The sequence below is a fragment of the Sporisorium graminicola genome, chromosome SGRAM_8 (assembly GCF_005498985.1).
Source record: "Sporisorium graminicola strain CBS 10092 chromosome SGRAM_8, whole genome shotgun sequence".
In the NCBI taxonomy this organism is placed as follows: Eukaryota; Fungi; Basidiomycota; class Ustilaginomycetes; order Ustilaginales; family Ustilaginaceae; genus Sporisorium; species Sporisorium graminicola.
The window spans coordinates 1,080,033-1,096,150 of NC_043738.1; the positions used below are offsets into that span (position 1 = coordinate 1,080,033).

Consider the following 16,118-nt stretch of genomic DNA (forward strand, 5'->3'; position numbering starts at 1 on the left):
CATTGAAGGTTTCAAGTGGCTTGAGATAAAGCCCATGCGAGTCATCCATGTCAGAACGGAAGCGGTGACGATGCCAAGTGGGATGATCGTCTGCCTTGCGATTACGCTGAAGCAAAGGGCGAGGGTCCGACGACTGTGAGCGCAGACCCAAGCGGCGAAAAGCAAATGTGATTCACTGCTTCACGATTGGACGAACAGACGAATGCGAATCGACCCTCGATTCCGCGACAAAGCACTGTGTGGCGATGTGAAAGTTTTTCTTACATGCCAGCGTGGGAACAAGTTGTGGCAACGAGAGTGGGCTGCGCGTCGGCTCATCCGGTGTGACTTCCCTAATTTGCATCGAGTTGTCGAGCTGCTACCATTGTCTAAAGTCACAACAGATGGAACGCGACTTCTATAATCACTGCGGGCCCAGGACAAATAACGAGGACGGAAGGTGGTCGGTGTCAGGTCGCAACCGACTCCGCGGGCCACATCCCTCGCCCATGATCACCGTCGTGCGTTCTGCCTGGCATGACAGCGAGCAGCTAGATGCTGTTAAGACTTTGCATGGCTGCTAGATCCGCTCGCGTGGCTTCCTTATCACCTCGGTCTGTGTTTTGAGAGGTGAATGACGCTGCAACGCCGAAAGTGCCTAATCCCGAAGGCATGCTTTGCTTGCCCGTGAGGCTCAGAAAGAAAAGAAAAAGGGGTCCACTCACACGAAAAGGAAACGCCGGTAAAAAGTCCGATCAACAGACTGACCAAACAAGAGCTCGTCTGGCGCCCACGCAGCGATGCGTTGCCCACGCCACAAGCGCCATCTTGCGACATTTGGGGCTGGAAGCGACCAACCAAAAAACGTTGATTTGGATTTCTCACCCCGCACAGTTCGGACAAGTTCTTCCTCAGCAAGATAAACCGTGGAACAACTCCGGCCGTTCGCTAGCCCGAGTCAAAGATTGATTACGGACAAACAAGACCGGTCATTTGATGCTGTCAAGGCGAGCTGCTGCGATTCAACGTCTCCATCCTCCTCCTCTTCGTCGCTCTCAGCGCTGATAAGCTGACCCTGTATATAAAGAGAAGCGATTGGTCTCTTCGAACCTTTCCACGACCTTTCCAACCTCCCGCTCTCAATCTGACAGCGCGCAGCCGCATGCGATGATCTCCTCCAGGGCTTCCGTCGCCGCACGGGCATGTGCTCGCACCTCGGGTGTGCTGCGACAGCAAACACGATCGCTCGCTACCGTTTCCTCTTCGCTCTTCCCCGGCGAACCATCGTCGCCGCACCTCGTCACACCATCGATCCCGGGACCCAAGTCCAAGGAGCTTAGCGACCGCATCGGAACCTTCCAAGAGAACCGCGCCCATGGCTTCGTTGTGGACTATGCCAAGTCGCAGGGCAACTGGATCGCCGACGCCGACGGCAATGTCCTGCTCGACATGTTTGCCCAGATCGCTTCGATCGCCATCGGCTACAATAACCCGGACCTCATCGCACTTGCCAAGACCGACGAGTTCATCACCGCCACCATGAACCGCGCTGCGCTCGGGTCGTTCCCTCCCACAAACTGGCAGGAGCTCGTCGAGACCGGTCTGGGTACGGTCAAGCCCAAGGGACTGGACAACATCTTCACCGCCATGTGCGGAAGCTGCGCCAACGAGAATGCGTTCAAGGCTTCCTTCATGGCATACCGAGCTCGTGAGAGGGGAGAGCAAGCTCAGTTCACACCGGAGGAGATGCAGAGCTGCATGCAGAACCAATCGCCTGGCTCGCCCGACCTTTCAATCCTCAGCTTCACCAGCGCTTTCCACGGCCGACTATTCGGTTCGCTGTCGGCTACTCGATCCAAGGCCATTCACAAGCTCGACATTCCTTCGTTCAACTGGCCCGTCGTAGCATGGCCGGATGTCAAGTACCCTTTGTCCCAGAACGCTCGCGAAAACGCCGAGGCGGAAAAGGTCTCTCTGGCCGCCGTTGAGGAGGCGATTGTCAACTCGAAGAAGGCCGGCTCGCCCAACGGTCCAGTCGCCGCACTCATTGTGGAGCCGATCCAGTCGGAAGGAGGTGACAACCACGCCTCGCCCGCCTTCTTCCAGGGCCTGCGCGACGTGACCAAGAAGCACGGCGTGTTCATGATCGTCGACGAGGTTCAGACCGGTGTCGGAGCTACTGGTGCCTTCTGGGCGCACGACAAGTGGAACTTGACCAGCCCGCCCGACTTTGTCACTTTTTCGAAGAAGATGCAGGCGGCAGGCTTCTACCACGACATCGACACTCGACCCTCGATGCCGTACCGCAACTACAACACCTGGATGGGTGACCCGACGCGCACGCTACAGGCTCGTCAGATCATCCGCAGCATCCAGGACCACGGTCTGGTCGAGAAGACCGATCAAGTGGGCAACTACATCTACGAAAAGCTGACCGACGTGATCGAAAACGGGGCTGGTCGCGGCAAGGTCGAGAAGCTCAGGGGCGAGAATGCCGGCACGTTCCTGGCGTTTGACGGCAAGACGCCCGAGATTAGGGACAAGCTGATCATGGAGATGAGGAAGCTGGGTGTACACATGGGTGGATGTGGTGACAAGGCGGTCAGGTTGAGACCGATGCTTGTGTTTGAGCAGAAGCATGCCGATCTGTTCCTCGAAAAGCTCGACAAGGCGTTGGCACAGCTTTGAGGATCAAGTCGAGGTCGGTTTTCCTGTCACATCGCTATTTTGAACTAGTCATTTCTTCGCCTTTTTCCTTTTGCTGTCTCGAGTGTATCTGAAACGGAGTCTACGCTGCGCAGAGATGTCGTGGTTTTGTGGAGGAACAAGACGCGTTTCCGCACTTCTTCTTGAGTTGATGCGCCGAGTTCCGTTCCGCTCTCCTTCCCTCCCTTTGTCTGCTTCACCAAGCTCCATTTGTCTTGACTCCATCCTCTATCAATATTCCAAGATGGAGGCAGCTTCAGCCTCCACATCCACACAGGCTTCCACGTCGCAAGCTGAGCCGCCGAATCAAGCGCATGCAACGACCGTGACAGGCAACGGCAGCGCAGTGACCGAGGACGAAGCGGCACTCTACGATCGACAGATCCGTCTCTGGGGCTTGGCCGCACAGAACCGCCTCCGCTCTGCACACATCCTCATTGTCGGCTGGAACGGTATCGCCACAGAGATCATCAAGAACACCGTCCTCTCCGGTATTGGCAGCATCACGGTACTCGACCCAACTGTGATTGATGGATCGGTGGATTTACTCTCCGGCTTCTTCTTCCGCGACGAAGAAGTTGGGGAGCTCAAGTGCAGTCAAGCGCCTCTAGACCGAGTGCGAGCGCTGAACCCGCTTGTCAAAGTTCATGGTCTTAGCGATGTGCAGAGCTACGAGGCGTTGTTGAAGGGAGGAGACGAGGCACAGGCGTGGCTCAAGGAGCGAGGTGTGGACGTCGTCGTTGCGGGTACGCCGCTGCCAGAGACACAAGCGGGGGATAGCGGGTTACGGGAAAAGTTAGTCAAGCTCAACGGAACGGCAAGAGCGGCGGGGATCAAGTTCTTTTTCTCGGCAACACAGGGGTTCGGTGGATTCTACTTTGCCGATCAGATCACGCATGACTACATCATCGAACGCAGTCTTCCCCCCGCTGCGTCTTCCGTCGGCTCCAACAAACCGAGCACGGACGCTTCCGAAACCACAACAGAAACGCAGCGGGTGAAGCAACGCCAGACATTCGTGCCACTCTCAGAATCGCTCGCGCAGCAATGGACAGGGCTTACCGAGCGGCAGCAGCGCCGCACTCGCATCCCGCTCGACTGGTTCATCTGGCTCTCGCTTACCGACCTCCAAACGCGTCTCTCGCACAACAGCACCGACACGTCGGTCAGCGCCTCGGCGCTCAAGGACCGAACGACAGCCCTGATTCGCGAGAAGGGTCTGAACCCGGCGACAGTCTTTTCGCAGTTTGCCGGCGGCGCGAGTGGCGGCGACGCGGTGGATCGGATATTTGGCAGCGTCGTGTCGCTCGGCGGCAGCGGGGTGGCGCTGGCTCCGGTGGCCTCGGTCGTCGGGGGCGTGCTCAGCCAGGACATCCTCAACTCGATCGGCGGCCGCGAGCAACCCGTGGTCAACTGGCTGTTTCTGAGCATCGACGCTTCCGGCGCCACAAGCGTTCATAAGATCGGCGCCCTGCCCAATCCCATCACAGTCGATTAGTCCTCTCTCTCAGTCGGTCCACAACGGCCTCCACAAAGCTGGGCCACTCCAACGCACCGCGCACAGCCCTCGAAACCAGATGTAGAGCAGCAATGTATTCCAAGAGAACGAATCAAAAGCATACCGCCGTGGAAGCGGCGCCGATGACGACCGATACAAAGAATTGGCCAAGATCCAAGACGAGATGAGAAAGCGAATAATTAAGAGAAGATGAGAGGCGAAATGGAGTAAAAGCGAGTGTGTGGCACTGGGCCCTAAGCAAGTGCGGGCCGCGAGTCGAGGCAGGGGATATGAAGAAAGAGCGTGGAGATAGTAATGCAATGAGAGGCAGCAGGCATAATCACCCGCACTCACAGGCCCACCATCACAACAGCCGAAACTGCCGCGGCAACCAAGCCGACACTCAGCTTGCCAACACCCGCAATCGCACTGAGCGCACCACTCTGAGCATTTCCGCCCTGCACAATGGCATAACTCGGCTTGTCCCCTTCCTTCCTGACCGCATAGTTGGCCGCATACTGACCGGGCTTGCCACACGTCGAACCAAAGTTCTGCGCACACACGCCGAGGCACTTGTTCTGGTCCTCGACGCTCTGGCCCGGCTTGATGCACGTGTCCCGGCACGCCGTGTTCCTGCCCTGGCAATCAGCAAGCATCACGGGCCACTGGTACTGCTCGAGTCGGCTGGCACCCTTGGAGCACGAGCAGGCGACACCCATGTACTTTGTTTCGCAAAAGTTGGTCAGCTTGGCATCGGTTTGGTTGCAGCCGGCTGTCTGGCAGAACTGCATCTGCGAGGTGCACAGTGCGGTCTTGGACTGTTCCGATGACGAGTTTGTCGCGAGGTTCCAGTTGTATACGGGCAGGCCGGAGTTGTCGGCGAAGACAACCTGGTACGGTTTGGATAGGAGCGTTGGGATCGAGGCGAAGGTGCCTGTAGCGGTAGGGTTGGGCAGGGTGTAGTTGGACGAAGCGCTTGAGGAAATACCGGGGACCGAAGACGGCAGGATGGATACGTTGATGACGGATGCAGAAGATGGAAGAGGTGGAGGGATGTAGGTCACTGTGCCAGCTGCGTACGCGGGCGACGAGACTGGGTCGGAAGCGATGGTGCTGGTGGCGGGAGCATCGGAACCGGAGGCGGTGGTGATTGCAGACGTGGGAAGTGCGCTAGAGGATGCAGCAGCTGCGGATGATGGCGAAGTAGCAGCTGTGGTTGCGACGGAAGCAGCGGCCGAGCTGGAAGGAGCAGCTTGCTGACTCGAGGCGCTCCCACTACCAAAGTTGAGTGAAGCGATGGATTGCGCCTGGGCGGGAGTAGCAGCAAAGATGAGGGCGGTGGACAAGGCCACGACGGCGGCAATGTTGGTCTTCATAGCGTAGAGTTTGAAGGAAAGTGATGCCAATTGAAAGCCGTTAGGATTGATCGATAGGAACACTCGAGCTTGTTGAAACGTTCCTGTCCTTGGACGAGGTCCGGGTATGAGTCGAGCAGCGAAGGAGAAGAACACAGGTTACAATCCGCGATCAACGAAAGAAGTAGGTAGAAGCAGATGAGGAGATAGGAAGGACGATAATGGGGAGGGAGAGCGGGGCGAATGAGATGAGATGATGATGGACGATGTAGGACGAGGAGGATGGACGATGAGAGGGAGACGTGACGAAACGAGAGACGGAGAATCTGAGCGGATGGCGGGACAGTCCAAATCTGGAGAAAAGCGAACGGCGGCGGCCAAACTAGCAGCAAAGCAGCAGCAGCAGCCTTTCCCTCGCTTTGCATGTCACATTGGCGGAGAAACCGAGCAAGTGCATTGCAGATCAGGCGAGTTCTTCAGCCTCAGTGCCTGTGTGGGGAAAATCATTATAAATAAATATATTGATTCGATTCCATTTTGATTCGTTGATTCGACAAGGGGAAACTCGACTTGCTTGCGCCCTCTCTGGTTTGCAGCTAGCTGCTCCTGCTAAAATACAAGCAGAATTCCTGCAAGCGGCTGCGAAGAGCGCACACTTTCAGCTGGTTTCTCTGCTCGCTTGCGGTGCAGAAAGGAACGTCTTTCGTTCCTTGATTGGATCTGCAAGCTGGCTTGCTACAGCTATACCTCCTATGCGCTCGAGTGGTTCAACGACTCGTTAGCTCGACCATGGATCATGTCGGAGATGGTTTCGATGGCAAGCAACCAAGCTTCAGGCAAGCACAAACACAATGGGGGGGCGGAGCAGTCATGCGGCGGCTGAGCGTTGGTGTCTCGACATGACGGATGCGAGCTTGCTGAGCTTGAATTGCAAACGATCTCTTTTCACGCAAGGCCTTCATACCAAGACGGGGCTTTAACGGCTTTTTATTCAACGTCTGTTAGTCTTCCTCCACAAACACAAGTAGAAAAAATGTTCGTTGACCGGCTCCCGAGATCTCGCTCTGGACCCTGAAACCAACCTTGAAGATTCTGTTCAAGACTCCTCTTCCTTCCCCTCTCTGCACAGCACGTCGCCAATCAACGCACAAGGCTGATATCCGGTTCGAGATGCCGCATTATGGCCACTCCTCCTCCCAGCCCAATCCCGCCCCGTCTTCTGATTTCGACGAGCTTCTCTACAGTCAGCCGGGCTCGTCTATTGGCCCCCACCAGGAAGCCTCTCAATCATCACGTCGCCCACAATGTCCCGAATGCGGCACGCGCAAGATGCGCCTTCGCGCAGGCCAGCTCATCTGCAAGCGAGGTCACGTCCAACAGCACTTTCGCATCGAGCAAGCCGAGGACGATGAATTCTTGGGCGATGGTATTGCGAGGAAACGGCGCACCGTCGCCGTCAACAAGGTGCGTCGCCTGAAAAGTCAACACACGCCCTACTACTCGCAGCCCGACACAGATATCGAGCCTGAAGACAGTGAAGAAGATCAGATCGAAGACGATACCCGACGCGCACACAAGCGAGCGCGAAAGCAGAGCTCGAGATCAAGGTACTCGCCGCATTCGGATGAAGTCGACGAGCTCGTGACCGACAGTCAAGACGGAGACGGAAACAGCGATCCTCCGCGCTCGATACGTGCGGATAGCTTCTTCGAGAGGATGCCTCGACCGTCACGCAGCTATGCCGCCTCATCCGCTGCAGAGGAGAGTGGTATGGATTCCGAACCCGACTCGTATACTAGCGCTTCACGACGCAGCATTCGTAGGATCTGGCGGTCGGGTGTCGGCTTGCATGGTGCATACGAGGGCCGTTTCGTCCTCCTCCAGTGTCTGCAGCTCATCCTGCGCCTTCAACTCCAAAAACTTCGAGAGATCTGGCAAGACAAGATGCCCACAGAGACAGAAGCAGTAGCTCGCGACCTCTGGACCATGTTTGTCTCTCTCCTTCCTGTAGGCCATTATCCACCCGAGCCTCTCATCGCCGCCACATTCGACTGGCATACACGCTACTCGATGTCGCAGGAACGCGCCGCCGAGCTCTTTCCGAACCATGCCACTTACGATCCCGAGACCGACATCCGCCATCACAGGCGTAGAACTCTTTTCAACGGATATCGTCATCATCTCGAGCGCAAGCGAACCACCGCAGGCACAGGCCCTCCATCAACTGGACGGCAACAACCTAGCGATGAGGGGGAGAGCAACTCGGATAACCCCGTGGCCGCCAAAGACTGCATTGACTGGATCGTCGGCCAAGATGAAGAGCATCAGCGGTCTCGCTCGCAACAATCTAGCGAGCCTGAAACGATTGCGGATCCAGAGGACGAACTCGCCGAGCTCGATCCTGTGTTTGCAGAAGAACTCAGGCAGCAGCGACGCTCGCAAGCAGCATCCAAGCACGGTTCCAGCAACGAGGATGAAGATGATCGCTCCGAGCTTGAGCTTCCAGCTGGACAGCAATCTCATCGCAAGCGTCGGCGTCACCTCCCTTTCTGGGCGACTAAGCCTTCTGTCGCCAAAGATCAGGCGGAGATCCTTCACCTCGTCATGGTGCCCACCACCATCTCAATCATCTACCTCGCGCTGCACCTCCTCAAGATTCCCGTGTTTTGGGCCGACCTTGTCAAGCTCATCTCTTCCTACAAACTGCCCTATCTCAATGTCGTTCATCAGCTACCGCTTCCCTTGACGCAGTCTCTCAATAAGGACAACGTCTATCATCACCACCTGGATACGGACGTTGTGCCGACTATCACGATGCTCCACCTGCACACTCTCGGTGTTGCTGATCTGCTCCAACGCACGTATAGCCTCGATTTCGGGCAAGGAAACGTGTCGGGCCAACTTGCACGGCTTGTCGAGGGAATGTTGCTTCCGCCGACATTCTACGTCGCTACGAAGAGGTTGTTGGACATCATTGACAAAGGCGTCGAGCCAGAGCTTGTCCCTCCTCCTCCCCTTCTCCGGAAGGAGCCATCGAAGCCAGGACGGCCTCGACGAGTCTCACATGGATTGCGGGCAACGCTACCGGGAGCAGCGCAGATGCAAAAGGTGCCAAAGGAGTTTGTGCTCATGGCAGCACTGCTGGTCGTGATCAAGATGCGGTATGGTCTGGATGGGCGCGAACGTGTGGAAAGCCTGCCTCGATCCGAAGAAAAGGAGAGGGCGGGCATATCTTGTGCGCCACTCCTCGAGCCATGGCTGAACGCGCTCGACAAGCGTCGACAGAGGTACACGGACTCGCTGGATTCAGTGGCAGAGATAGACCCTGCCGAGCTTGATGTGCTTCACATGACGTCGGAACAGGTGGAAGCATACGCCGCTTTCGCGGAGGAGAAGTTGATTTTATCGAATCAGATCGATCTGCACGAATGGCGAAGACTTGAACCGCAGCGTCGGTGGGCTGCGTTTACAGACTTCATGCCTGCCGCATACGCCAGTGACAAGCTCGATCATGTCACCCACACGTCGCGACACACGAACGGCACTCGAACTAATCCGCAAGATGACTGCAAGGACCTCGAGACGGATCTGCACAGCATCTATCGCAATCACATCGCTCACCCGGCCACCTCGTCGCGCAATGTTGCGGAGCCAGGCAGCACATATCCGATGCATCAATTCTCCGGCACTACACGATTCGACGCCGATCCACACGGATTAGTCTACTCTTCGCTCTACCCACGCGTTGTACATCACGCCAACCATCTAGTCGGCATCGCTACACCGCAGACACCAAGCATCGCCATGGACGCCGTCATCAACGCCATGGTTTACCCAGGCGCCGAGTCCTCAGATGCAACTGTCAAAGTCTGGGAAAACGCGTATGGGATCCAGGCGCATTTGGAGGTAGTAGAAAGGATGTTGCACGCCGAAGTCAAAGCCAGAACGATGAAGATGAGGAATGCGTTAATGCGAGTGCAGAGGGAGAAGATGGGAGAGGCTGATGGTAGTGCTGGAAACGGGCAGGGGTCGCAAGGTGAGGGTCAACTCGATTTGGAAGAGGACGATGAAGAGGACGAGGACGAGGAAGAGGAGGAAGAGGAGGACGAGGAGGACGATGACGATGACGATGACGATGACGATGACGATGACGATGACGATGGCGATGACGACGAACAGGACGGCCAAACGTCGGCTGCATCTGACACCCTGTCCGAGGAAGAGGAGTCGTCGAGTGAAGACCTCTGACCTCCACGCAGCTCGCGCCAGCATTGCAAACCTTCAACTTACGCACACTATACCAGCACTCTTGTGATCACATCTCTGTCTGTTGAGCGTTGAACATCGACCATGAATTGTCCACAATCCGACGCTAGGCATTCTCGTCCTCGTCCTCCACGCCAAACAGCACAAAGCTCTTCTTCGGCGCTTCGCCCCACTCCATCTGCCCGTGTGCACCTTTGAACTTGTGCCCTGGCTGTCTTTCCAGTCCTGTCTCGCGCTGCGTTTCAGACCCTTCTTGCCTGCTCGAGCCTTCAGCGTACCCAAATCGAGTCGCCGATGCAGCGTCACCATACACCGAGTCGTCCTCGTCCTCCTCTTCCTCCTCCCGGTAGTCTTCTGCTGGATGCCTTCGGCGATCGAGTGCAGAGCGCTGTTCATCGCGGACGCGGATGGAAGCGGTGATCTCTTCCAACTTTTGCAGCGTGCGTGTTTGGACCAGAAAGCCGAACCCGTCCGACAGAGGGTCGCCGACGGGTACAAACCAAAGATACCACTTGTCCCCCATCACCTGGCGCCAGTTGCCTGAAGAGCCCACGTCGTAGACGTTGAGCTTGCTCGCCTTTTTCAGTGCTCGTCGTTCGTCTCTTGTAAGATGCTCGTCGGATCGCCAACCGCCTTTGTTTCCACCTCCGTCTCTACCGCCACTGCGAGCGTGACCGTTACCGTAGCGATCTTGTGCATCCAACGAAGACCTTACGATACCCCTGAGTCGATCTTCCACTCTCGGCCTAGCGTGGTCCCTCTTCACGCGCAGCCTGATCCTGCCAGATCCTTCCATGCTTTCGATCGTCGTCCTGTTCTTGCAGATCAACCAAGCATGGTATCCTGCGAACGGGACCAGGCTTGCACCAAAGATGAACCCTAAAAACATAACTACAGCCCACGAGATGGGACTGCCTTCAAAGCCGTTGTTCTCATACTCGACGTACCGCAGGAGCGCCCGGGCGGTCTCTTGGCAGCAATAGACGCAGAAGAGCGCAGTATAGCTGATGAAGAGGAAAAAAGCCTTGTGGTTGCGAAGCCCTACGCAGCGATTGGCGAGCCAGGGGCAGTGGTGGTCCATGCGGAGAACGCAGCGTTTGCAGGAGCTGCAGTGGTGTGCGCGGTCCGGTTTGGGCGCATCGCACTTGTTGCACCATCGTGACTCGCCGGAGGACTTGACCCAAATGTTGGACCGTCGTTGCACCGCGGTACTGTCTGAACTCGGGATGTGGGATTGCAAGCGTTGGAGGTCATCGAGCTGCTGCCGCCCGGATCGAGCAGGGTACTGCGGCTGACCGGGGATGGGTACGTTGAACAATGCCGCTCGGTCACCCTGGCCCTCGTGGTCCACTTCGCTGTGATGACCACGCATAAGCGACTGTGCTTCCTCCGCCTCCCCTTCCCCTTCTAGCGCATAAGCACCGGCCGCGGAGGTGGCAGCCCAGCTCTCCCTATCCCCAGCACGACCCTTCGGCGAACCGGGGTCCTTGAATACCGCAACGACGAAGCCCCATATCGCTCCACCTGCCAAAGTGGTGGAGAAGAGCAGCTCGAGCAGGGCCGAGAACCATTCGCCTTTGCGTGCGAGGTGATAGCGAAGAGCTAGGGAGATGGTGACGGTGAGATAGGCGAATGCGATGAGGGTCAGGATGAAGACGAACGGGATCCAGCGCAGGTTCCGACAGACTCGCTTGAGGGATTCTGGTGCTCGAGGGTCCTTGGGATCGCAGGTGAAGGCCATCTTGGCAGCGAGCAAGGGCAAACCGAGTACTGTCCAAACAGCGAAGGCTGTGGGATTCCGCGTCGACGAACGTGGTTGCACCGACCACGGTAAAGCCAACCTGCTCCTTCGAGCAAGAGAGGAGAAGGCGCAAAATTGAAAGCCACGGAATCTGCCTTTGGACAGGCTGCAAACGGAGAAAGGGCGTCCTGTGAATCGTCGTCCATTCGTGAACGTTTCAGGATGTCTGCCTGCAAACGCGTTGGAGTTCGGGAGGGTTGACCAAAGACATGCAGAGCTCTCGGATGGCAGCCGATGATAGTGATGTTCGAAAGCCAAAGCACCGCCTTCTGTCTAGTCGTCACACTGGAGACGCGTGACATCAGACCCTGGATTTGGCCTGCAGGCGCAGAAGCGCTGACGAGTGTTGGTCTCCACTTTTTTTGATTTTCAACCTTCCGACTCAGCAGCGACTCGATTGGCTCCCTTCCGTCTCGAGCGCACCTTCCTTCACCTTTGTCATCCAGCTACCACAGCGACCGCATCCACTTCGACGTCCAGGGCAGGTTCTACCGACATCCTTGGTCGATGATTGCGCCAATCCGGCGTTGCGGTTGACCTCTTGGCCTCTTCCTCTCTGGTCCTCACCGACCATGGCCTCTCTTGACAAGCTCGCCATTCGCGGCGTCCGCTCCTTTGACGACAAGTCAATCAACATCATCCAATTCTTCCACCCACTCACCGTAATCGTAGGCTACAATGGCAGTGGCAAGACCACCATTATCGAGTGTCTCAAGTATGCCACCACCGGCGACTTGCCGCCCAACACCAAAGGTGGCGCCTTTGTGCACGACCCACAGATGGCCACCTCAAACGAAGTCAAGGCGCAAGTCAGGCTCCGCTTCTTTGCCGCCAACAAGGTCCGCATGAACTGTGTGCGCAACCTCCAGGTCTCGCGCAAGAAGGGCGGCGGTCTCACCATGAAGACGCTTGAAGGTCTACTCCAGATCGCCGACGACGATGCAAAGACGGGGAAGCGCGGTACACTGTCCACAAAATGCTCCGAGCTCGACGAAGAGATTCCGCGGCTGCTCGGCGTGTCCAGGTCGATTCTCGAGAATGTCATCTTCTGCCACCAGGAAGACAGCAACTGGCCTCTTTCGGAACCAGCCAGCTTGAAGAAGAAGTTTGACGACATTTTCGAAGCTACTCGATATACCAAGGCGCTCGACAACATCAAGTCTCTGCGAAAAGATCGCACCAACCAGCTCAAGGTCGACAAGGCAGCGCTTGAGGGTCTCAAGGTCGACAAGGATCGTGCAGACACTATCAAGACCAAACTCACTCACCTCCAAGTCGACCTCGCCCAGAAAGAAGCCAAGCTCGAAGATCTCAACGAAGAGATTCGCATCAAGACGGTGCAGAACTCCAAATTCTACGATGAGGCCACACGCTTCCGCGAGATCGTCAGCCGTGCAGAGACGCTCGAGGAGAAGGAGAGACTTCACAAGGAGAACATGGATGCACTGCAAGCTACCATGACGCCCATCAAGGATTCGGATGAAGATTTGCAGAAGCGCAAGCAAAAGTTCCAGTCCCACTTGGATCAGAATCAGTCCAAGATTCACGCGCTTAAGAGGCGACAGGCCGAGACGGAAGATGAGCTCGAGACTCAGGAGCAGCGCCATCGCAAAAAGCTCTCGGAGAAGGGAGGTCTCGAGGCTGAAAAACGAGCGCATCTCCAGGCTAAGGAAAAGCGCGAAACGTCCATCAAGCAAATTGGCAACGAGATTGGCATCAAGGGCTTTGGCGGGGATGGGCTGACCGATGCTCAGATTCAAGGCTTTGAGGACCGCGTCAAGGACGAGGTACGAAAACTCGACGACGAACTTGCGCGCCTGCGCGAGGCCAACTCAAAGAAAGAGGAGGATCTCCAGACCTCATGGCAGAACCTGCGCGCCGATCTTCGCGCTAAGCAAAACGCCCGCGAGCAGCTCACCGACTCGGTGCGTAAGCTGCGAGAGAAGATCAAGAGGGCGCAAGACGAGCTCGACGGCTATGCAATCAGTAGCGCCGACATCGAAGCAGCCGTACGCGATCGAGACGGCCTTTCTGCTAAAGCCGCTGCTGCTCAGATAGAGTTCGAAGAGGCCAAGTACGAAGAGCAGATCCGCAACAAGAACGCCGATATCCGCGAGAAGGACGATCTACGCGAAGAACGAGCCTCGGAAATTAATCTGCTCAATCGCCATGCTGAGCTGCGGGCGTCGCTCGGCTTGAAGATGCAACAGGCAGGGACACGCAGGAACAACGCGCAGGAGTTGTTCGATCGCCACAAGTCTGCCTTGGCGGAGCGCGTCCGTCCGGACATGCAGCTGCGCGAGGTAGAGGGTGAAGTTGCCCGCGTCCTGTCAAAGCACGAGAAGCGAGTCGAGGAGCTCGAGACGACGAATGCGGACAAGAACAGAGAGCTGCAGCAAGTCGAGTCGGCTCTCTCGTTTACTCGCAAACAGCTCAAGACCAAGCAAGAAATGGCAGCTGAGCTGCAGCGCGCTATCCAAGCCATCCTTTCGCCTGACTTTGACGATGCAGAAGAGGCGGTCAAGATCTGCGCCGAAGAGATCGCCGCCGCCAAGGACGAATACGCGTCGATTGACTCGCTCGACTCGTTTCTTCGCCGAGTTCTCAGAGAAGCCAAGGGGAAAGGTCATTGTTTTGCGTGCAACAGAGGCGTCACTCCAGGCGAGTACGAAGCCATTGAAAAGCATGTCTCGAGCACACTCAGCTCGAGCAACACGGCGCAGAAGAAACAGACGCTCAAGGCTGATATCGACGGTTGGACCGAGCGCAACGCCGAATGTCAGACTGCGCTGGCTAAGGATGCACAGCGCAAGGTCATTCAAAATGTCGAGCTCGTAGAGCTTCAAAAAACCATCTCGACCAAGGAGGCGGAACTCAAGGTGGCTGCCGAGGCGGCTGAAGCAGCGTCTGCCGAGGTGGTCAAGAAGCAAACAGAGCTCAAGGAACTGCAAGCACTTCGACGTGTCGGCAATGACATCGCCCGACTGCTTTCCGAGGCCAATGACCTCGATGCTGAAGTGCAAAACATGCGGGGAGATCTCGCCAGTACGGGCTCGACGCAGACTGGCGAGCAAGTGCAGGTCGAAATCGACCAGCTCGCCGCGGCCATCAAGGTACTGAAGCGCGAGCTCAACGTTTTGCAGCAGGACCGCGAGACCAAGCGCACGCTTATCAACAGCTTGGAACGCGATGCGCACCGAGCCGAGGTGTCTGTGATCACGAAAAAGCAAGAGTATGCAAAGAAAGCGTCAATCGAGCAACAGCTACAAGAGATGAATGCCGATCTCGAAGAGCAGCAAAAGCGTACCAAGAGTCTCGACGCCGAGATCGAGAGCGCAAATGGACCCATCCGTCGTGCCAAGGACGAACTCGAAGCGTTCAAGGCCGAAGCCAGCGAGGCGGAGGGCAAGCTCAGAGCGCGAGCTGACAAGCTGGAAGGGTGGGCCAAGCAAATTCGAGAGCTGAATGCTGCGGTCAACGCCTACATCCAGCAGCGTGGCGATCAGCGACTCGAAGAGTGCGAGGAGGCCATTCAAGAGCTCGTAGACAAGATCCAAGCCATTCATCGAGAGGCCAAGGAGCTCACGGACAAGGTGGCTGAGTTGCAAAAGGAGCTCAACCAGTCCCAGGCGACTGAGCGCAACATCCTGGACAATATCCGCTACCGTCAGCTGGCCAAGGATGTCGTAAAAATCGAAGAGGAGATCAACTCGTTGGACCTCGAACAGGCGCAACGCAGCCGAAAGCATTTCGCCGACAAGTACACTGAGGCCAAGGAGGAAGAAAACAGGCTCAATGGCGAAGCCTCTCACCTCAGCGGCGAGCTTGCATCGCTGCGGTCACAGATCAAAGGTCGTGAGCTTGAGCTGCGAGACGAGTTCAAGGGTGTCCATCAGAACTACAAACGCAAGTTGATCGAGGTCAAGACGTCGGAAATGGCCAACAATGATCTGGAAAAGTACGCCAAGGCGCTGGAGAATGCCATCATGCGCTACCATGCGATCAAGATGGAGGAGATCAACGACATCATTCGTTACCTTTGGCAAAAGACGTATCAGGGTACGGACATTGACACGATCCTGATCAAGTCGGACAACGAGGGGGCGCGCGGCAACAGGTCATACAACTATCGCGTCTGCATGGTCAAGGACACGGTCGAGATGGACATGCGAGGACGCTGCTCGGCCGGACAAAAGGTGTTGGCGTCCATTATCATTCGGCTCGCGCTGGCAGAGTCGTTTGGCAGCAATTGTGGAATCTTGGCGCTGGACGAGCCGACGACCAACTTGGACAAGGACAACATCGAAGCGTTGGCGAGGAGTCTGGCCGACCTGATCAAGGAGAGAGCGGAGAACAGCCAGTTGCAGCTGATTGTGATTACGCATGACGAAGAGTTCCTGACGTTGCTCGGGCAGAATGATGTGCTCGAGTATTACTGGAGGGTCAGCCGCGACGTGCATCAGAAGAGCATCATTGAGCGGGAGCGCATCCGCCACACGTAGGGGTCTGGTAC

The 16,118-nt window shown here is 56.6% G+C and overlaps 6 protein-coding genes across 6 annotated transcripts; 4 read left to right on the plus strand and 2 right to left on the minus strand.

Annotated features, from left to right (window-relative positions):
- Positions 1–1,146: 1,146 nt before the first annotated feature.
- Positions 1,147–2,667, plus strand: EX895_006128 (uncharacterized protein; the record flags this gene model as incomplete). The annotated part of the gene is made up of 1 exon (XM_029886720.1): positions 1,147–2,667. One exon carries the CDS (start codon positions 1,147–1,149, stop codon positions 2,665–2,667), a length of 1,521 nt encoding a protein of 506 aa, XP_029737033.1.
- A 262-nt stretch (positions 2,668–2,929) lies between these two features.
- On the plus strand, positions 2,930–4,183 carry EX895_006129 (uncharacterized protein; the record flags this gene model as incomplete). The annotated part of the gene is made up of 1 exon (XM_029886721.1): positions 2,930–4,183. One exon carries the CDS (start codon positions 2,930–2,932, stop codon positions 4,181–4,183), a length of 1,254 nt encoding a protein of 417 aa, XP_029737034.1.
- A 350-nt stretch (positions 4,184–4,533) lies between these two features.
- Positions 4,534–5,559, minus strand: EX895_006130 (uncharacterized protein; the record flags this gene model as incomplete). Its single annotated transcript, XM_029886722.1, has 1 exon — positions 4,534–5,559. The coding sequence occupies one exon, from the start codon at positions 5,557–5,559 to the stop codon at positions 4,534–4,536; it is 1,026 nt and encodes a 341-aa protein (XP_029737035.1).
- Positions 5,560–6,708: 1,149 nt separating this feature from the next.
- Positions 6,709–9,786, plus strand: EX895_006131 (uncharacterized protein; the record flags this gene model as incomplete). The annotated part of the gene is made up of 1 exon (XM_029886723.1): positions 6,709–9,786. One exon carries the CDS (start codon positions 6,709–6,711, stop codon positions 9,784–9,786), a length of 3,078 nt encoding a protein of 1,025 aa, XP_029737036.1.
- A 124-nt stretch (positions 9,787–9,910) lies between these two features.
- On the minus strand, positions 9,911–11,545 carry EX895_006132 (uncharacterized protein; the record flags this gene model as incomplete). The annotated part of the gene is made up of 1 exon (XM_029886724.1): positions 9,911–11,545. One exon carries the CDS (start codon positions 11,543–11,545, stop codon positions 9,911–9,913), a length of 1,635 nt encoding a protein of 544 aa, XP_029737037.1.
- A 632-nt stretch (positions 11,546–12,177) lies between these two features.
- Positions 12,178–16,107, plus strand: EX895_006133 (uncharacterized protein; the record flags this gene model as incomplete). Its single annotated transcript, XM_029886725.1, has 1 exon — positions 12,178–16,107. One exon carries the CDS (start codon positions 12,178–12,180, stop codon positions 16,105–16,107), a length of 3,930 nt encoding a protein of 1,309 aa, XP_029737038.1.
- Between the last annotated feature and the right edge of the window lie 11 nt (positions 16,108–16,118).